Genomic DNA, 21,837 nt, shown 5'->3' with positions numbered 1-21,837 from the left:
CTTTATTTCATGCTGAGAGCTTGGTCTCTGTCCAAGGCCGCAGTGAGAGCAGAGAGCCCCCAACCCATGCAGGGTGGGGTTTTTAATCACAGTAGAGGTTGGGTGAGGGGATTTCCAGGGTTCAGGACCCTGATTGGCTGACATTTGTCTAGGGGTATAGGGAATGTTTGGATTGTCAGGTGTTTTCCCTTAGATGCAGACCTTCCTTGGGTGGGGGGTGGGGGGTGGGGGTGGGGGAGGTAGGGTCATCTTATGGCTTCTCCTGGATGGGGTGTTGCCTGCCAGTAAGCCTGGTACAGAAGCTGCGTCTGGGCCCCTAAGCCTCTCATAGCAGTTGTGTGGTCAAGCTATTTTGCCCCGCCCCCCCCCCCGAGTCTTTAAGCCATGTGTAAGTACAGCCCCAGCGCCATAGGAGGAGCCCCAGGATCTCTGAGAGTGATGCTTGCTTACAAGTAGAAACTGCTGACTCAGCATTTGGAAACCTCTAGAAGCAGCAAATCTGGTGACATTCAAAGTCTGAAAGAAAAAGAAAAATGTGCCAGGGGGTGGTGGCGTACGCCTTTAATCTCAGCACCGGGGAGGCAGAGCCAGGTGGATCTCTGTTCAAACTCACAACAGTCCGCTTAGCTTTTTGCATACTGGGATTATAGGCGTGGCTCCTACACCCAGGCAAGGTCAATAACTTATTCCATCTACCATGTTAATAAGATCTGACACTTACATAGTATTTATTATAAGCGAGGCACCAAATTTTCATGGATTTAATTCATAAGTCAACAGAGGTGCTATTGCTATGTCTGCTTTCTGACTGGGGAAACCAGATGAAGAAATTGAGCAAGCTGTCAAGTTGAGACAGATGGGGAGAGGCGGGGCTAGAATTCAGACGAAGCCATGTAGTGAGTGGCTGTGCAGCCAGGGAAGTCATTTAGTCCTGTTCGGTCCAGGACTTTGCAAACCCCCTTGGCTAGGGAAGCATTATTTGTAGGCAATGCCTATGATTACAATGATCAGTTTCAGCAAACATGGTTTGGAGTCACAGGACAAAATTCTCTCTGGGTCTCTGTCTTGCTTTTCCAACCTGGGCTCTGTGTTCTCTTACCTCCCCCACCCCAAAACCACACACACACCACACACACATTCTTAGATATCCCCACAGTCTCTATTTTCTCCAGGCTCAATGGCAAAACCTGCAGCTTACACTCTTCTCCCTCAAACCTTATCAAGGAATAAAACCAATAAAATGTGTTTGCAAAGATTAATGTAAAAGAAATTACTTTAGAACAGAAAGTGATTTACCATCTCTTATCTACATAAAGAAAGCAATCTTTTGTGCTTTGAATACCTAAAAATTCTAAAAACCTCAAAGGTCTCTAGTATTATGGGGCTCTGATTTGCTATATGGATGGTAATTCTATGAAGGTCTTTTAAAACAATTGAGTTCAGCAGATGTCACCTTTGATTCCTGCATGGTTGGGGTAGATGAAATATAAAAGTGTTTCATATGGGCCAAGCATTCTGTCATGGGCTTTTCATAGACTGTCTTATTTCACAATAATGTATGAGATGGGGACAGTTGATGTTCCCATCTTACAAGGGAACGAGACAAGGCACCAGGAGCTGAATGGAACAGGCCGGACTGCTCTGAGCCGTGTGCTAGAACAAGACTGTGAAGGGACGGCCTGACTTTTTATTGTCCCCGGCTGCTTCAGCTGCTAACACTGGCCTTGCACAAAGCCAGCAAGAGCCCCCAGGTTCTAACAAAGTGATCATTTGCTCTGAAACCCGTCCATTAAAAGGAACATGACATCTACAAGCGGTTATCCTCGGGGAACCTTCAAAATCTGTCAACTGGAAATAAGATTCCAGAGGGGGAAACCCGAAAACCTTTAATTGCTCCAAGATGATATGTTGGTTTGCAGATCTGGCTCATCTAAAAAGAACATTTTTTGGAAGGTACAGCTGACATTTAACAAACATGATTTGGGTTCTCGTCCTCACAGAATCACAGCTGCCCTTTCTAGGTCTGCTGCAGCCTTATTTTGTAACCTCTCTCTAACGTGCAGAAGCCAGTGCCACACTCCCACGGCCACATCCTGCACTGTCTCCCTCACCAAGTAGGCTGTAAGTGTCTTTAGTTTCTCAGAGAATTAGGGATTTATTTACCATATATGGACAGTAGTGTGTGTGTGTGGGGGGGGAAGAATCACTTTATCTCCTCAAATAATTTATTTTGTGTGAATTTATAGATCTTCCTATGTTACAAGACTTTGAGAATCATTAAGAACTGTAAAAGCACTTTCAAAAATTTCAGGGAAGAGCTGGAGATATGTCTCAGCAGTTAAGAGCTTATACTATTCCTGTAAAGGACCCTTGTTGGCTCCCAACTGCTGTGTTGTGTGGCTCCCAACTGCCTGTAACTCCAGCTCCAGGATCTGATGCCTCCTCACGCATGCGTGCACACAAGCACTCACGTGTACATACCCAGACAAAGACACAGATACATACACATCAAAGGGAAAATCTGAAAGAGTCTCAAAATCTAAAGTAAGTGGAGGTTCTGACTGGTTTTTGTTCATCACAACCTCAAGTTGAGCATGGCAGTGCAAGCCTAACATCCTAGCACTGGGAGGCTGAGGCAGGAGGATTGACAGTTGGAGATTAGCCTGGGTTCCATAGTGAGACCCTGTTTCAAAACACTACAAACAACAACAACAACAGGCAACAGTAACCGTACCAACACATGCAGAAAAACAATTCTAGGCGGGCCTTTGAGGAGGGAAAAAGGATGAACACAAAACTACTTTTGAATTTTTTTAACTTTTTAATTTAGTGTGTGTGTGGTTCGTGTGGAGGTTGGAGGGGAGTTTTCAAGAGCCGGTTCTCTCTCTCCACCCTGGGAGCATAAGAGATCAAATTCAGGTCGCCGGGCTGGGCGGTGACAACCTTCACCCACTCAGCCGTCCCCCACATCCATGTATGTACTGATTTATTCTGTGTGTACGAGGGTTGCGTAAGCCACCAGGCATGTGTCAAGACCGGAGGGCAGCTTCTTGGAGTTCTGTTCTCTCCTTCCTCTGTGTGGGTCATGGGAATTGAACTCAGGTCCCCAGGCTTGCTAATAAGTGCCTTAACCAACTGAGTCACCCAAACAGCTTTCAAAAATTGTTTTCACTTAAAATGAACTTTTAATGAGGAATAGAGGTGATCTTGGGAATTAACACCTAATTGTTAAGAAAGAGAAAACCCATAGAGATGAAAATGACCAAAATATATTATATACGTACATGAAATCGATAAATAATTTTTTTAAAAACCCATGAGTTAATGATTCTAGGAAGTGCAGTAGCTTGAGGCTAGCACAAAGCTCAGAGTCATACGGTTGGCTTCACTTACTAGGTGTGCGGTGACCTTGAGGAAGCTGATTCTCCTGCCTGTACACAGCCCTTCCTATTTCAGTTGGATTGCTAATAAATCTTACTGCATCAGGTGACCTGTTGTGAAAATTAGACAATATATAAAAAGCCCTCAGGGCAATGTCTAGCAAGCCTGGCTATGGTTTGGATAGTAATTATTCCTTCGGAGACTGTATCTACAGGCTTCCCCACCCTGTGGGGCTGTTGGAAGTTAATGGTTATCTTTAGGAGCTAGAGACTGATGGGAGGAAGTTAGGTTATTGGGCACAGGCCCCTGAGGGGATATTGGGACCCAAATGTTTCTTTCTCTGTCTCTCTCCTTCTTGGTTGCCGTGAGGAAAACCATCTTCCTCACTAACACATTTCATGTTGCCAGCCTAGGCTAAAAGCAACCATTTCATGTTGACAGCCTGGGCTAAAAGTAACCATGGAGTTAGACCTCCGAAACTGTGAGCCAAAGCAAACAGTTCTTCCTCACAAGTTGACTTCCCTCGTCATAGAGACAGAAAGCTAAGAAGCACTGGAGCCATTAACCGTTAGCTATTCAAAGCAGAAAATGTCATTAAATAATACCTGGATGGGTGTTGAGAAGGAGAATTAAGCAATGATGAATTTAGAAGATAAATCAAATGAAGCTAATCACAGATCTATACCTAACACTTAAGCCACAGAAGTGATACTGTAGGTACTTCATAAATCCTGAATGAAGGGTTTTGTTAATCAGTTAATAAATCAATGGAGTCAATGGAGAGAAGTTTACTGTTAGGGAAGTTAAATTCTTTGCCTTCCACAGCCCCCTTAAGGCTCCCTAATTCCCTCTAATCTACCCATAAGATCTGGGATAGCTGCCATAAATCAGAACAGGCTTCCTGTGTCTCATGAAGCTTCTCACTTTAGTGTGGTGAATTTTCAGTTTTTCTCAAAATTATTCTAAAACACACACAAGGACATAGCAAACTTAAACACAACTCTCCAAGTCACTTCAACACCACGACAGGAGAACGCGGGCTTAAAGTTCAAAGTTTTTTGGTTTGGTTTTTATGAGACAGAATCTTGCTCTGTACCTCAGGCTGGCCTTGAACTTGAGATCTTCCTGTTCTAGCCTCCTTACTGACGGTTTACACGAGTGCCCCAGGCTGCCTGGTTAGATTTTAAAAAATGCAAAATACTGTAAGGACAACAATGTGAAATAAAAAAGACTGTGTTAGGCAAGAGGGCGGATGTGGAGGCCAAGGATATGAATTATTTCCCTCTTGGTCCAGATACCTTTATCCCCTGCTCTTCAGAGCAGCCATGTACCTTCAGAACTTACTTTAGGCTTCCTTCCAATTCTGAACCATGAGCAAATCACAAACACAGTTGACAACAATATGTTCCTCTTGCGTAAATGTCTCTTCTAAGCCACATACATAATTACAATCCTGTTGAGTCAGGAATACTGTCTCAGAACTGAATGTCCAAGCCCGGTAACTTCCTTCCTTTCTAACCAAACAGCAGGGCTCTGCCAAGAGCTCGCAGGCCCTCCGCCTCTCCCCTCCGTGTATAATGATTACACGTTACGTATGGATACCACACATTGGGTTTGCCAGGCAAGGTTCCCATGACTACTTATTTGAACTTTGTTGTATGCACATGTGACCAAAACCACAATGCACCAAAGCAAAAGCGAGAGCGGCCAGCGGCTGGGAGGAGTGGACGCAGCCGGGGATTCTCCTCTTTCACCAACACTGGGTCTAAGTCTTAAGGCAAAGCGGTGTGCGCGTGTCGTGGTGAATCAGCAAACTCACTTAAGGAGAAAGAATACTTTAAAAATCACACATGCCACTGTACAACACAAATTCTTCCAGTTTCCAACATTTTAAACAAAGAAACCAATTTTTCAAACTTATTTATTTTTACTTTATGCACATTGATATTTGTCTGCATGAAGGTTTGATGTTCTGTCTGCAGGTACGTCTGCATGAAGGTGTTGGACCTGGGTCTTCTGGAAGAGCAGCAGTGCTCTGAAGCACTAAGCCATCTCTCCAGCCCTGAGGATCCAATTTTTAAAAGTCTTCAAAATACAGAGGAGGTACCAAGTAAAGCACTCTGGATTCCCCTCACCCTTAGGCAGCACCAGATTTAAAGCAGACATGGAACTCTCTCCTGCACCGCCACCCTCTAGAGAATGAGGTTTCACAACCACCTTAGGAAGTTGCTCCTATACCCCCAGCCATAAAATGCTTACATTCTAACTTGATCCCGCACACTCGGGTTGCAGCCTAGTTCCCTCTGTACTGCCTAAATAGCACTGCCCAAAGCATAGAGAGCAGCCGCTTATTTACCAAACCAAAATTGTGAAAGTGTTCCCAGTGGCAGTTAAACACACAGCCTGCAGTTGCTTGGATCTCTTTTATTCTGCACAAATGTTTTGATAGAAAATGGGCTCTTGTTCAATTTTCCAAACTTTTCTCTTCTTCCACAAGTTCGCAGAGAGATCTGTCCATCTTTTAGAGTCTTAATTATTTTAGTACATACCTCTATATAAGTTACAACTAATTACATGTGTTAGTGTGTTTGGTCAATGTATTTTTGATTTCTAACTTGTTTCAGAAAAGCTTCAAACTTTGGGGTTACATTAGAAAACTAGGAGTGCTTTTGTGTGTGCATGGTGTATGTGTGTGTACATGTCTGTGGGTGTGTGCATGTGAGTACCCTTGCACTTTCACACGTGTGAGTGTGGAGGCCAGCAGCTGACATCAACTGTCCGCAGTTGCTCTCCACTGCTGTATAATATTTGTTTGTGCTCTGACAAATGAAGCTTGCCTGGAGATCAGAGGGCAGAGCCAGCCATTAGTTAACCATAGAGGCCAGGCAGTCGTGGCACACACCTTTAATCCCAGCACTTGGGAGGAGGAAGCAGGATGATCAGGAGTTCAAGGCCACCCTGGGCTCCATGAGATTAAACAGTTTGAAAGAGAAACAGAACCAAGCGGTGGTGGTGCACGCCTTTAACTCCAGCACTAGGGAGGCGGAGACAGGAAGATAAAGTGGAGACAGGATCTCGGGCCCACATTCGTTCTGAGGATTTGTAGAGGCAAGAAGTCTCTGGTGGTTGCTGCTCTGCTTCTCTGATCTTTCAGCTTCCCCTCTCAATATCTGACTCCAGGATTTTATTGATTAAGACTAATTAGGGTCACGTTTCACTCCACCTAATTTATTTATATTTTTTAAAGATTGTTTATTTTTATTATATGTGTATGTGTGCCTACTTGCATACTTATCTGTGTACCACAGGGAGGCCCGAAGAGGGTGTCTGGTCTCCTGGAACTGGACTTACAGACAATTGTGAGCCACCTGACATGGGTCCTAGGAACCAAATCCAGGTCCTCTGTAAGAACAGTGAGTGTTGTAACCACTGAGCCATCTCCTAGCTCCCTATTTATTTATTTTTAATTCATTTGTTAGGGTTAGCAAGATGGTTCAATGGTTAAGCACTTGTATCACTCTTGCACAGGACCTTGCTGTTTCCCAGCCCCCACATGATGGTTCTTAATTGCCTGTAACTCAAGCTCTAGAGGGATCTGAGTTTCTGTCCTTTGTGGGCACTTACGCTCACACACACACACACACACACACACACACACACACACGTACGCACGCACGCACGCACGCACACGCGCGCGCACACACACACGCACACACACACAGGGGCGGGGCGGGAATAAAAATAATAATAAAAATGGATCTGAATTTTTTTCATTTATTTTGGTGTGTACATATGTGTATGTGTGTGAGGGTGTGGGCATGTGATGGTCCAGAGGACAACTTTTGGGGATCAGTTATGACCTCCACCTTGTTTTGGAGAAAGGTCTCTCATCATCACCATTTCTGCCCTTTTGCTGCATGTGGATGCCATGCTGTCAGCCCATGAGAGTCGGGGTGAACCCCTAACCCACCTCCCATCATGCTGCAGGCACAGCAGGGTTCCAGAAGACTTCTTCCAAATCCATCTTATTGTGTGTCTTCCAGGGAGCTTGGGTCACCAGGCTTGTATGGCAAGCACCTGTGCCAACTAACGGGTCTCTCTGGCCCCTCTGCCTCACTTTCTGAACCAGCCTCTCACTGAACGTGGAGCTCATTGTCTCCACTAGGCTAGTTGACCAGTGAGCTCTATGGATCTCTCTCCACCTCCTCTGTGCTGGGATTATAGAACTGTGGCCACCATGGCCAAGTGTGAGGACGGGCGTTCAGATCCCCAGCAAACTTGGTGTTGCATACCTCTAACCCCAGCACTGGGAGCTACGGATTCAGGCAAATCCCTAGAGCTCACTAGCCAGTCGGTCTAACCAAACTGTGACTAAGGAAGACTCCTAACATGGACATCAAGCATGCATGCACGCACGCACGCACGCACGCACGCACGCACGCACAGGCACATGCACAGGCACAGATGATGTGAGGAATTTTCTGGACTGCGTTAACTGATGTGGAAAGATCCATTTTAAATGTGGGTGGCATCATGCCACGGACTGGGAATAAACAAGAGAAAACAGTGTGAGCGCCAGTGTTCACCCCTCTCTGTAGACGAATGTGACCTGCTGTCTCACTGCTGCCCCCAGACTGCTCTGTCGTGATACCCTGAGACTGTGAGCCCAACTCAATCTTTCTTTCCTTTAGTTGTGCTTCTTGGTCACAACAATGAAAAAACTAACCAACGCAAACATGTTGTTCTCCACGCACCTCCCACCACTCAGGTAGGAACTGCACTGTCAGGCTTCCACACTGCCCCTCTCCAGCCTCTAACTGAGCCTCGCCCTTCAGAGCTGCAGAAAAGCACTGTCTGTGAACTATGACCTTCGCCTCCTCATCCAAATCAGCACATTTTTTTGGATGGAGGTGTAATGCTCAGATTAAACCTGTTCTCCTTTGAAAATTCAAACCACAAAGAGAAGAAATACCCCCTCTTTTTGTTACCGTTACCACAAACACCTTAAGTGAATTATTAGTAGTTTTAAAAATTCGCATATAAAACAGTGGGGTTCATTATCCTATTTTCATACAATTTTTATTGCTATAGTTCTTCCCCTCCAATGATGGCCCTCCTCACACTCACCAGCCAATCAGAGCCCACTGAACCTATGAAAACCTTAAGCACAGCCTCTTGGTGGCAACACACTTCCATGTCCCCCCCCTGCTGCGCCCTCTCTGCTGCCAGGAGGCTCCTCTTTCAGTGAACATATCCTCGGGTTACTGTCTGTGTACCTCGGTCTTCATGGACACAAAGCAAGAACTGCCCAGAGCAGAGAATTTGCAACAATTATATTGTTTGTTTATGTGGGCAGCCAGTTTCCCCAGCACCTGTTATAGAAAAAGCTATCATTTGTCCAATTTATATTTTGACACTTTCATTAAAAATTTGGACCTCGGGCCCAGCAAGTAAAGACACTTGCTGCCTGGCTGGAAGACCCAAGTTCCATCCCTAGGATACATGTGGGGAAGGAGAGAGCTGGCTCTTCCAAATTCTCCTCTGACTTCCACATGAGTGCACTGGAGCATAGGAATGCACACACGTGCGCACATACACACACACACACACACACACACACACAGAGTTTAAAAAAAAAAGTTTGATCTCTGACTGTAGTAGGAAATGTGTTGTAGTTTAAAAGGAAAAAAAAAAAAGAAAAAGAAAAAGAAAATGCTTTCACAGGGCTTGATCATACACTGTAGACCGAGCCTAGAGAACAATGCTCTGTGGGTTTGTGTTTCTTTGCTTGTGGCATACAGTGAACTCCTGTGATGGCCAACCACTAAAACCATCCTTTGTCAAAAAAAAAAAAAAAAAAAAGAAAAGAAAAATAGAAAGTAAGTAAAACTTCGTGTGTGTGTGTGTGTGTGTGTGTGTGTGTGTGTGTGTGTGTGTGAGTGTGCGCGCGCATATGTGCACAGATGCTGTGATACACATCTGGAGGGCAGAAGACAACTTTGGGGAGTTGGTTCTCTCCTTTCACCTATATGTGGGGTCCAGGAATCGCACTCAGGGCACCAAGCTTGCTGGGAAGTATTTTCCTCACTGAGGAATTGTTCTGTGCCACTGCCGCCCCCCGCCCCCACCCCAACCAATACTCTGTAAAAATTTTTACACATTGCTATAAACTGAATATCTGTGCCTTCTCATAATTCATCTGTTGGCACTTAACTCCCAATATAATGATTTTTGGATGAGAAGTCTTTGGAATGTGATTGTGTCAGGTGAGCAGAGCCATCATAAATGGGATTAGAGTTCTTATAAAAGAGACCCCAGAGTGCTCTGTGGTCTCTGGAGTCATGAGGACACCATGAAAAGATTCCATCTGTAAGCTGGAGTCAGCACTTACCACAGTCTATAACTTCTAGCATAGCAGTTCTCAACTTGTGGGCCACAACCCCTTTTGGGGGGGATCACATATCAAATACCCTCCATATCAGATATTTCCATTACAATTCATAACAATAGGAAAATTGCAGTTATGAAGTAGCAATGAAATAGTTTTTTGGTTGTGGGGGGGGGGGAATCACCACAACATGACGAACTGTATTAAAGGGTAGTGGCATCACAAAGGTTGAGAATCACTGCGCTAGACCTCAGGCTTTGACACCTATATCATAGCCTCTAGACTAAGATGAATGCATGTTGTTAAAACCACCCAGGTTAGCCCAATTACTATGATATTTATGTTAGAGCAGCCTGAAGATGCTAAGACATGAATTTGCTCATTTAGTTCTCGGAACAACCTCTCAATGAAGATATTTACAAAATTTTTCCAGTCTTAAGACTTAAGAACATAAATGACAGAGGTTAGATTTTAATCCATTTTCTTTCGTCTTATTTTATTTTTGAGACAGGGTCTCATTGTGTAGTTCTGGCTGACCTGGAACTCACTATGTAGACCAGGCTGGCCTCTAACTCATAGAGACCCACCTGCCTCTGCCTCCTGAGGGCTAAGACTAGAGGTGTACACTAGCACACCTGACTTTCCATATTTCTTTATTTCAGAACTTGGATGTGGCCCATTCTACTACAAGGAAGAGTCATATAAGGAATTAGAAAATATAGGACTGTTTGCAGAAAAGACCAAAACACTGTGGTTATACCATGATTTTGGCAACAATTCCCAGAGGTTGCAACATAGACTGCATGGGTCTGTAATCTAATCTTAAAATGCGGACACCTCCCTCCCTCCAAGACAAACTGTTAACAGAGCCTGATCCTATTCATGCTGTGTGGGTAGTCACAGCTGCTCAGAGTTCAAGAGGGCAAGGGGATGTCATGCCTGGAGGACAGCATTCTATAAAAGTCTGTTCATATGTTCAGCCAATATATTGATGTATGGTAAGTCGTGCATAAATAGAAAGTGATGATGTCAGCATATAGACCCATCCTGTCTAATCACCCAGTATTATAGGAGGAGTTTTACTGTCCCAACTGCCTGCTCCCAAATAACCAGCAGCCACTTCCCAAATAACTGACTCAGAGACTTAATATAAATTATAAATGCTCAGCCAATAGCTCAGGCTTGTTACTAACTAGCTCTTACAACTTAACCCATTTCTGTTCTCTATGTGCTGCCCCGAGGCTTGTGGCTTTTACCTCTATCCCACTTTGTGTGTCCAACTTATTCTCTGACTCTGCCCTTCCTCATCCCATCGTTCTCAGTTTGGCTCCCCACCTAATTTTATCCTGTTCATCTATTGGCCAGTCAGCTTGTTTATCAAACCAATCATAGCGACATATATTCACAGTGTACAGAAGTGTATATTCCACAACACAGTACATTTCCAGATACATGCCAGTCATGACATCGTCCATGCCCTTTCTACTACAATTAGTCTGGTTATTTGTTCAATGGTTGTTAAAGATGAAAGAGAGAAATAATAGGCTTTCAAATCATACTAAGGAAGTCTTTGAAACTAACCTATGTTAGGATTCTGACAACTGAGTAATTGCCCTAAATTTACTACATATTTATGTTTACCATTAATAACAGGCCTGAGAGATGTTCACAAGTGTCTTGGTTTTGTGAATGGTAATGAATACTGAGACTCTGCAAGGTTAAAACTGTCACCTGAGATCCCACAGCCAGAAAGTATCAGACTCAAGAGCCAACCCGTCTTCCTTTTATGATCTTAGAGAGTTGGCCGCTTTGCTTCTCAGATCTGTTTTGTAAAAACTGTGATACTGAAGTGTAAACCAAGTCCCCAGGATAAGTACCACATAGTAATCCTCATGTGCTGTGTTTACAAGGAACCAGGAGATACAACAACATTCATACTCAAAAGATCTGAACCTCCTTAGTTCCCACTTCTTCCCTTCTCTCCTGAATCACTCTTCACTAAGTTCTTGGTTACAACCATCCTTGCAGATGTTCAGTACGTTTAAACAAAAACAGAAAATAGAGGTGTGGTTGCTGAGAGCAGTACTCAGTGTCAGAGCAACTCCTTGGCATAAGTGAGGCCCTGGATTTAATAATCCAGCATGGACCAAGAAAAAGAGGAAAGAAGAAAGGAAGGAAAGAGAAGGGAGTGAGAGGGTGGCTTAAATATCCCACTGTTTTGAAGAAAATGACAGGTGTGTGCCTGGTTAATGTTAATTGTCAACTTGACCTCCAGGGGACAGGCAGGCCTCGGTGCATCTGTTAGGGATTGTCTTAGTTAGGGCTAGCTTCTGAGAATGTCTGTGAGGAAGCTCCTTCATTACATTCATTGATGTGGGGAACGATGCCTTAATTGTATGGTCGGGCTACTCCTTGAGCGGAAGATCATGGGCTACATAAAGCAGAAGAGTGGGCTGAGCGGTAGCATACATGCATTAGCTCACTGCTCTGCCCTTGACTGTAGGTTCTCTCAAGCTTGACTGGTTCTCTCAGGCTCCTGACAACGTGACTTCCCTGCTGAGATGGACTGTCATCTGGAATTGTGAACTTAAACAAACTCCTTTCCTCTAGGTGACTTTTGTTGGGGAATTTTGTAATAGCACCAGGGAACTAAGACACAGGACACAGTGGGATTTACATAGACCACCTACTTCCCCCAGAATGCTAGGAGGCAGATTTGTTCCCAAAGCACACAGTACACAGACAGTCACCTCTGAGTCTGTCTTCCAGGAATTCCTGTCACCCTAGACCATGCCCCAAAGCTGATCGCTTCCAGAAATCATCTCCAGAGCAGCACGTAGTCTTGATTTCTGCTAACTTGTGACAGCATAGGCAGGTTGCACGAACATGAAAGCAATGAAAAGCAGACCTCTTGAAACCAATGGTGGCAAAACTGGATGCTGGCAGGTACTATGGCTCTGCTGAGCATAGGGCACCAGCTTCCTGCAGGACTACTTGCATAAGTAAATATTTTGATCAGGTTTTATATCTACAGAAGTAGAGCTTAGAGTGAAAAAAATCAATATTGACATTATTGATTTTTTTTAAGGCTAAATCTCATTAACTCAGTACAGTCATATCGTCCACGGCTAACAGGGATGGAGCCCAAAGCAGAGAAACTTTTCCCTCAGTTGGATGTTGGCTGAGTTTCGGCCAACACTTCCTATGCTGAGTGGTGGAAAAAGAGAAACCCATCTGCAGAGCAAAATGCTAAAACAAAATACATGATTGAAAATCATCTCTAAACTCAAGATATATCGGGAATTTTATGGCAGTTGCATTGGGTTGTTTTGTTTTGTTTTGTTTTTAGTCATTTGCTATTATAACTTTGTTTACAAAAGGAGAGTTGTTATTTACCTCTTGCAAATTTGTTCTCAGGCTCAAGAATGTATTACACACAAATATACCTAAAGTACTACACTGACCTAGCTTTTCTGTCTCCTCCTTATGCACTGATGCTAAACAAAGAGGACGTCAGAAAGATAAAGAAGTCTCTGGAGAATTGTGGAGCTAGGCACTGGACCCAGTATCCAGATTTCCATCCAAAGAAGAGTTGAAGTTAGCATTGTGTACACCAACACCCTGGATGTACAAGCATGGACATGGGGCATTGCTGGACAGACACACAGCCTTACTTCTGGGTTCTCGGCCATCCCTCAGATGTTGTAGGGAAACAAGATGTTTTTGATAAAATGGCTAAATAAACAGTTCTCAGAGTATACTGCCCTACTGGACAGGAATCTCTTGAGCCGCTGGGATGGCTGTCAGCAAGTACCTAGTTCTAGTGCCAGTTTGGAGTTACTGTTCTTCTCTTCACTCACTCGGATACCAGGAGCCATGTTGGGTGTCGGTTTACCCAGCCTCCACTATCTAGCTTAGTCAGACTGCCCTCTGTACTAGATGAAGTGGAGAGGGAATTCCTAGCCACCCACTCATGGGGAACCACAAAACCCAGCTTCACCATTCAAGCCTTGGGGTAGATGGAACACGGCTTCTTTTACTTACCTGAGCACAGTAGCTGACTATCAGGAGACTGCCTGTGGCCTCTACACATTGCCACACTGTTTACACAGCTGATGGAAGTTTGCCCTCATTGAAGAATTTGGCTCTAGAGGATTCCCCTTAAAATTCCCAAAGGGCCTATTCACCCTGTCACACCTACACAGATGCCTGTGCTGATAGCATCAGTGGGTTCCTTTTCTGACTTCCTATGTACAGGGCTGGAATTCTACACGTTTATTTAAAAGGAGGGGGTTGGAGCAGCACTTGGGGGGAGCTGCACAACCTAGCATTATATTTTCGAGAAGTATTTTCAGCAAAGTAAACAACCCCCTACTCCTGCCACTCCAACATTCCTTGGCTTCATTCAAGAGCCTAAACTCTGCCCTCCTTCCTCCCAGGCACCAAGCTGAGCCAGATGAGACTCCCAGCAGCTCTGAACCTTTCAAAAGCAGAGAGAGAGAGAGAGAGAGAGAGAGAGAGAGAGAGAGAGAGAGAGAGAGAGAGAGAGAGAGAGAGAGAGAGAGACTCAAGGACAGGAGAGAAGCAGGGACCAAAAATTCTTCACCTTTAATGACATGGAGGCCGACTCTTCACCGAAGAAAATATCTAGCCCATGGTTTTAACATGACGATAAGACACAACACAGGTGATAAGATGAAGGTGAAGTTTCTTGATGCCTTTTATACTTTTTCTTTCCAGATAAGGATCAATTTTGACTCTTTCAGTTACTAAGCTGTGTTGAAATGGCAGCTCACTGCTAGTTTTCCCATCTCTCGCTGTTGATTGGCAGTAGGTCCTGGCAGCAGTCGGGCTGCTTCTGCTGTGAGTGAATGCCTCTTTCACTGTGAAAGCCGGTCAGGGAACAACCCTGCATTTGAGAAAGAGGCACACACAAGAGGTAACTATATCCAGCATGTTCTCCTTCTTAATTTCCTTCCCTTACCCTACGTCCCCCCAGTCTAAATAATTAATGATACTATGTTGCTCAAATATATTCCACTAAAATACATTCAATCAAAAGGATATTTAAAAAACAAAAGGAAGGGAAAAGGGAGGTGAACAGACAAAATGGGTCACCTTGAGTGTCTCCCACTTTTCTGCTTCTGAGGAGACCAAAGTATAGTCCCAAGTTCAAGGGCTTAGGTTTTGATGTCAAACTCTTTGAGTTTGACCAACTCTGCTAAATGGCCAGCCATGGGACTTTGGGCAAACCTCTTCTGTTTCAGTCTCCTTATTTATATAGTTTTCTTACTTGTAAAGGGGAAACAAGGGTACTTCTAAACTTCTGATGTGGTTAATGCTCCACTTCTTAAATCATATCTATTAACCCTTCAAATTCTCAGTATATCTTTGCTAGGTCTTGAATGTTTTCCCAAAAACCACGTGTTGAGACATGATTGCTGTGACAGCATGAATGGTGTTACCTTCCAGAAGAAATTACTCATGAGAATTCTGCTCTCATTGAAATGCTACCATCTTGGCAGTTACAACCGGAATCATGGGAGACAAGCATGGGTTCCTTACGCAGGGATGGATTCAGTCTTCCTTTGGTTTTATCTTGCCCTCTGACTTTCTGCCATCAGATGGCCTAAAAAGATGCCATTGCCAGATGTACCAAGTTGACATTGAACTTCCCAGTCTCTAGAACTGTGAGCCAGTACAATTGTGTTCACTGCAAACTGCCCAGGGTGGGATATTCTGTTACAGTTGAGCAAAGCAGACTAAGACATGGTTATTGGCTTTCATCTCAAAACTGTTGGACCTAAGGCAGATCATGCAAGATAGAGACTAGAGATGAAAGTCATATACTGAATAGTTCTAAACTATTAGTGGACCAGAAACAAAAGAAAGTCAATATAGTCCTTTAAAAAAAAGTCTAAGCATAATACAACACCCAATCACTTAGACTAGGAGGTGAGGGGAAACGTTCTTTTTCAAACACTTGATAACAAGTGGGACTTTATTTGAGAAATTAAGGCAAATCCAGAACACAGGAATTAAACTAGAAGATGTACCTTATAGGAGAGAGAATATCCTTTTAGAGACTCATAATTGAACACTTATGATTTAAAAGTTCTGAGAAATCCTGCAGGACACTGGATCACACAAAATTAGACAGGCTCTCGTCAAAGAAAACGAATTCGTTTTGTGTAGCCAAAAGCACCCTAAACTATTAGGGCATTTGCTTCATTTGTACATAAATGTTTTCCAGAATTACTTCCGTACAGCACACTTAGGTTATGACTCAGTTTAGCCTGTGAAGCAGTAGCTGTACAGTATGGGATACCATGAAAAGCAACTCTTAACTTTCCTCCAAAACCCATCATTCTGTGCTGCTCGTGGCTTTATCGTCCACGGTTGTCAAACTTTGTCATCACCAGAATCTTCTGGAAGACTTGTTAAGTGAAGATTGCCAGGCCTCACCCCGAGGCTTCTCATCCAAAAAACTAGGAAGGAAGCCTGAGAATTTACACAGTGGTAAAGCTACTCACGGGTCCCAGGTTGCTGTTGGGAGCTGTTGTAGGAGGCTTTGATCATGAGCAGAGAAGTATCGCTTAATCTCTGTTTCTACATCTAGACCATGACCTTAGCTCACAACTGTTTGTAAGTCCAGTTCCAGGGGGTCTGACGCCTCTTTCTGGCCTTTGTGGGTACCAGTCACAAACGTGGTACATAGACATTCAGGCAGGCAAAACAGCCATACACAGAAAATAAAATAGTAAATCCTTTTTTAAAACTGTCGTTTTCATATACATGTCACCTTAGAATTGACATAAATTTGGAACTGAAGTCTAGAGAGGCACAGTGTCTGCTCATGGGTAAAATTAAATCAAGATGTTATAGTCAGAAGGATGCAAAAAGTGACACCCTGAGAGACTTTATTTAATAAGCCCCGAGAAGGACCCATGCAAGTAACTAAAAGGCAGGAACAGGGGTTCTCCTTAAGCTCAGGTATTTTATCCAGCGGTCTAGGAAGGGCTCATACATTTGCTCCCACTTGGCCATAGCCAGGGCAGCACCAGGAACTCTGTTAGCTGCTGTCTGGGTTACATAAGGCATTTCATGGAAACCGTCCCATCTGCCTGGGTTCTGAAACCCTATGCAAACAACTTCTCCCAAGAAAGCCGCGCTCTGCCCACGGGCATTCTTCAGGGCTTACTGTACATATAAGCTGAGTTCCCCACCATTATCCACTGTGTCAGCAAGGATTTTATGAATGTGTGACCTTAGGTTTTAAAAGGAGAACACAGACATTGACAATGATCTAAGCCACCCATGAGTGTCAGAGAGAGGAGAATGTTAGTGAAGAATCTGGGAGATGCTGACATATGGCGTTCAGACTCTGAAAACAGGAGAGGAATTGCCAGTTTTAACGGCTGCAGGGGTGTGAGAGCCTCCTCGATTGGGCTGCTGAGGGTGCCTCTGGGAAACAGTTTGTTAGAAATAAACAGCATTTGTGAATAGAGCTCTGATACTCTGGGATATGCTGGTTTTCACTGGCTGGTTTCCCAGGCTTCTTGGGTAGCTTTTGCCAACAGAATCCCAGCATTCTCTGAAGAGACTTACATACCACCGTCCTGTGCAGAATGGTACCAGCCTTTGCTCGCTTAAAGTGCAGGATTTTCTGGATCAGAAGCAAAGACCAGTACAAGTCAAACGAAGTTCCTAGTTTACTTCTTTCTTTTAGCATTGCATGACCACCTATTATGTTCTGAGTCTTGTGAGAGATGTCAGTGACCCAAAGATGATAAGAAGCATCTGTGCTGTGTGTGTGTGTGTGTGTGTGTGTGTGTGTGTGTGTGTGTGTGTGTGTGTGTGTCTTGAGAGGCTTGGTGGAGTGCACAAAATACTCCCTGAACTATGGTAGGAAATGGGTTAATGGGAGACAGGATGTTGTGGGAAATCAGAAGGAAGCAGCCTGCTGTGATGCACTTTCCAAAGGTGACACTTCAGGTGGGTGTTAATGGAACACTAGGGGACAAAGGGGACCCCTATGCAGTGTGATGGATCATGGTTTGCTCAGAGAAGAGTGAGAAAGTGGACAGTTGGAGGATATGCTGGAGGAGACAGTTAGGGCCAAGATCTGGAGTGAACTTGGGAAATAAAAGGTTCCCAATGCCCGTGAGACACATGGTCACCAGGAGAGGAGTGGGTGGCATGAAACCCCAAGGGATGAGTAGTTTTACCCAGTATTCAATCCAAGCACACCTGTTCAAGTCTTTGCTGAAGGAACGCTCAAGCCCAGTGATGAATGGTACAAGTCTAAGCCATCACCTCTGTCCAGCCACAGCTGTTTTATAGCTAAGAAGATGGAAAACTAACCTCTCTCTATCCATCAGGACCTACTACTCCCCAGACATCTCTATCTGTTTTTCTGTTACTATAACAAAATACTCAAGACTGGGAAGTTGACATAGAATTCTTGTTTGTTTATTTTGTGGCTCTAAGGACTAAACATTTTGAGAGCATGGTGCTGGAATCTGCCTGGCATCTGGCAAGGGCCTCTTGCTGCAAGGCTGTAGGCAGAGGACAGCACCCTGTGAGGTAGAACCAGTGTGCTGGCCCTGTTTTCTCTTCCTCTCCTAGAAAAGCCTTTAATGGCACGATGGGGGCCCACCCTCGTGGCTTTATCTAACCCTGATTACCTCCCAGAGATTCCACCTCCAAATATTGCTCATATCTCACTTCAGGGATTATGTCTCCAGCACAAGAATTCTGAGTGACCTGCTCAAACCAAAGCTCCTATATCCACCAACCTCCCTTTGGTCCTAAATTCTCACCATCTTGTGCCGTCAAAACCCCCTTCTTCAAAGAAGCTGCAAAGTCTGGTTCCTTGGTGCTCCCGGGATGTCAGCAGCCTAGAACATTCCTCACATATCTTTGTATGCTTATGTGGTTCGGCTTATGGGAGAATAAAGTTGTCCTTGCCCATCAGAGTGTAGCCTAAGAGAAGCCGCTTCAGCAAAAACTTCCTTCATGGTTACTCCCCAGCCCCTGACCCATACCACAGCACTGATTCCAGGAAACCCTATCAATTCTGCATTATTTTTTAGGCCACCTCTGGGAAGTCTTTGCTGTGAGTATCTTAGCTGGCTGGAAGGGGATGGGGGAAGCAAGCTTTGCTTTGGAGTAAACACAGCACAAGAATTGGGTGTTCAGACAGGTGAGGCCAATGTGGGATGCTGTGTATGCAAAGACAGCTTTTACGATACATCCCAGGCTCTTCTACAGTGTGGCCTCCCATCAAGAAAGGAGCCCACTTCTGTCCCATGGACTCTCAGGTGCTCTTAGGATGTTTTTGTAACCAAGGGAATCCTGTAGAGGGCATACTGCAAAGCTGTTGAGACTGTATCAAAAGACACCAGGAAACTTTCTTCTTGTTCCCTGGGGGTCTTTGCTCTGCAAGTAGTGAGTCACCATGCATGATAAGCGGTCACCCAGGTGAGCAATCTGTATCGAGGCTCTGGGCGACAGAGCTCTCAGTCCATCTGAGCTCACACTTCCAGCCATCTTTGTCACGGTCCCAAATGTGTCCTCTCCTCCAACCCAGGGACAGAAATCAGTATCAGGAGGAGTAGGAAAATGAGTCAGATGGGTTTGCTGAAATACCTCACCACAGGATCCGTAACATGTAATAGGTGCTGTTTTAAGTGGCTAAATTTGGGGATAATTTGTTCCATGGAAGCTAATGTTGGGGGCTGGAGAGATGGCTCAGTGGTTAAGAGCTCTTCCAGAGGACTCAGGTTCAATTCCCAGCACCCACATGGCAGCTCACAGCTGTGACTCTAGGGGACCCAAAACCCATGGCAAAACACCAATGAACGTAAATAAAAATAAATTAAAAAAAAAAAAAAACTAATGTAGGAAAATCCAGAGGATGGGTTCCTGACCCTGCCTCTTGTTCCTAAAAAAGCTCACTGGTCATCTGAAAAAAGTCAAAAATCACTCATTAATTCAAGATTAAAACTGAGATATTACACTCCCCTTCTCCCCAAAATGCTGGTGGGGTCTGGGATGTAACTCAGTTAGTAGAGTACTTGCCTAACATGCTTAATGCCTACACTAAATAAACTGGCATGGTGGTGCATGCCTCCAATCCCAGGGCTTGGCAGAGGGAGGCAAAAGGATCAGAAAGCCAAGGTCACCCTTAGCTATATATGGAAGTCTGAGGTCGGCCTGGGCTATAGACTGTGTCTTAAAAAAAAAAAAAAAAAAAAAAAAAAAAAAAAAAAAAAACCACACACACACAAAAAAAAAACCCACAAAAAAACAAATAAATAATTAGGACTGTTTGAGAACCATCAACTGACTTGGGTCCTGACTGTAAAGACAAGACCAGAAGTCATTTGCTGGGGGCCGAGAACAGCAAAGGAGTACATTGCTTATCTGACCAGGAACAGTCATTCATTTTGGGTTGCAGATATCAAAAGCACAGACCCAACAGGTCAGAGATGAATAGATTCACTATGGTTGGAAAACCATAAAGGGTAGAGATTGGATGAATATTTGTTGGTGGAATTGATTGAATCCAGGGACTGACTGTCAGCAATATTAATGGCTTTGCTTATATCCAAGGGTCACAGATGCCTCAGTCTGGTGCGAATTTGGACCCTCCTTTCTTCCCTCCCTCCCTCCCTCCCTCCCTCCCTCCCTCCCTCCCTCCTCCCTTCCTCTGAGACTTTTAGTCAGAGTATTCAGAGATGCAGGGATGGAGCCAGCCTGCTGGTCTCTGTGGAGTTTTTTCGAAGGATCTGGTGGGAGTTATCTCTCTCGTCCTCAGGCCTACTGTGGACATCTTGACTGGAAGGATACGCTTGTTGTTCACATAATGTTTACATTCCTCTTCTCCCATTCCACGGAACTCATTAGCTAAATGTTAGCACCCACAGGTCCCCTAACGGTTCTGCAGCCTTTCTCTCAGTACCACATGAAACACGATTCTCTCCTGAGCTCAGAATAGCTTCTTTTTCCTAGGTGCATATTTAAGATCTCTCCTACTGATTTGAATAGATCACTGTCTGAGGGAGCAGCTGACTGAAGAGCAACAGGCGGACCTCATAGTTAGTCTGGAAAGGAACTGAGATTTCAGATCACTTGAACCATTTCTTCCTTCTGGGAGAGGAGGTCAGTATCATGGCCTGTATTTTCAGAAGACCTATCTCTGAGATGTTTGGGAAGCCATTGTCCTGTTGAAGAACAGGCTTCCAGTTAGTTTTACAAGAGTATGACTTTGTGTGACCTTCAAACGACTGGGCATTTCCTCCAGCCAAACATCCCATTTTTACAGAACTGACAGCAAACCGCACAGTACTCAGGATCAGGATGTGCGTGTTCCTCAGTGACACATTAGGATTCTGCCTTGGGAGAAGTCTCTCTTCAAAGTCTGTGCTTTTCACAGATTTGGAAACTACATCGCAACTAAAATATTAAGGCAAAGATCCCTTTGCTCAAGGGTTCAGGCCAAGGCTGCCTTGAATGAAAACAAATGGGAGAATTAGCTTCGGGGGCAGACAGGATCAATTGTTTTCAGGTCAGTTTTGACTTGGGGAGCCTAATGAAGACTGATCTGATGTCTAGCAAAGGCTGAGGTTAGGACACTGTCTGCCACCCTTAATCACCAAAAGGCCACAGAGTGCCTGCCCCAAACATATTTGCTGTTACAAGCATTTCCCACTCTTCTGGACTAAGTGTGTAGTAATAGTCTATACGTTAATTATTCTATTAACAGACTAATGTCTGCTAATTAACATGCACATTGATATTTAAATGTTTAAGGAGAACTGCAAATCACTTGTAAACGACCTACTATGTTCAGTTAGGCAGCGAGCAGCAGCTAAGTCAGAGAACCCAAGGGGCTCATTTTTCTGTGGTTTATCTGCAGGCTTGTCCTCTCAGTTCCCTGAGGGCAGGATCTGGGTGTGATTCATCTCTAACCACTTCTGGGTGTCTGGCACAGAGCCTTGCACACTGGAGTGACACTGTAAATAGTTTTGGAATGAATGAAAGGGACTTTCTTTAAAGCCAGG

At 44.4% G+C, this 21,837-nt stretch overlaps 1 protein-coding gene across 2 annotated transcripts in view; it reads right to left on the bottom strand.

Moving 5' to 3' along the window:
• Positions 1 to 374: 374 nt before the first annotated feature.
• LOC114698282 overlaps positions 375 to 21,837 on the bottom strand; it is a 50,032-nt gene continuing 28,569 nt past the window's right edge. The window contains exons 2-3 of one of the 2 annotated variants that reach the window (XR_005091862.1): positions 14,376 to 14,678; positions 375 to 516 (exon numbers count right to left, since the gene is read on the bottom strand). Coding sequence is in view for 1 of the 2 variants with exons in the window: in XM_028876888.2 (XP_028732721.1) it covers positions 14,666 to 14,678 (13 nt within the window). In the remaining variant the exon portion in view is untranslated. Of the gene's footprint in view, positions 517 to 14,375; positions 14,679 to 21,837 lie in introns of those variants that run through there. The other variant, XM_028876888.2, reaches the window with a different exon arrangement.

The sequence above is a fragment of the Peromyscus leucopus genome, chromosome 6 (assembly GCF_004664715.2).
Source record: "Peromyscus leucopus breed LL Stock chromosome 6, UCI_PerLeu_2.1, whole genome shotgun sequence".
Classification (NCBI taxonomy): Eukaryota; Metazoa; Chordata; class Mammalia; order Rodentia; family Cricetidae; genus Peromyscus; species Peromyscus leucopus.
This window is presented reverse-complemented; position numbering and strand designations above follow the sequence as displayed.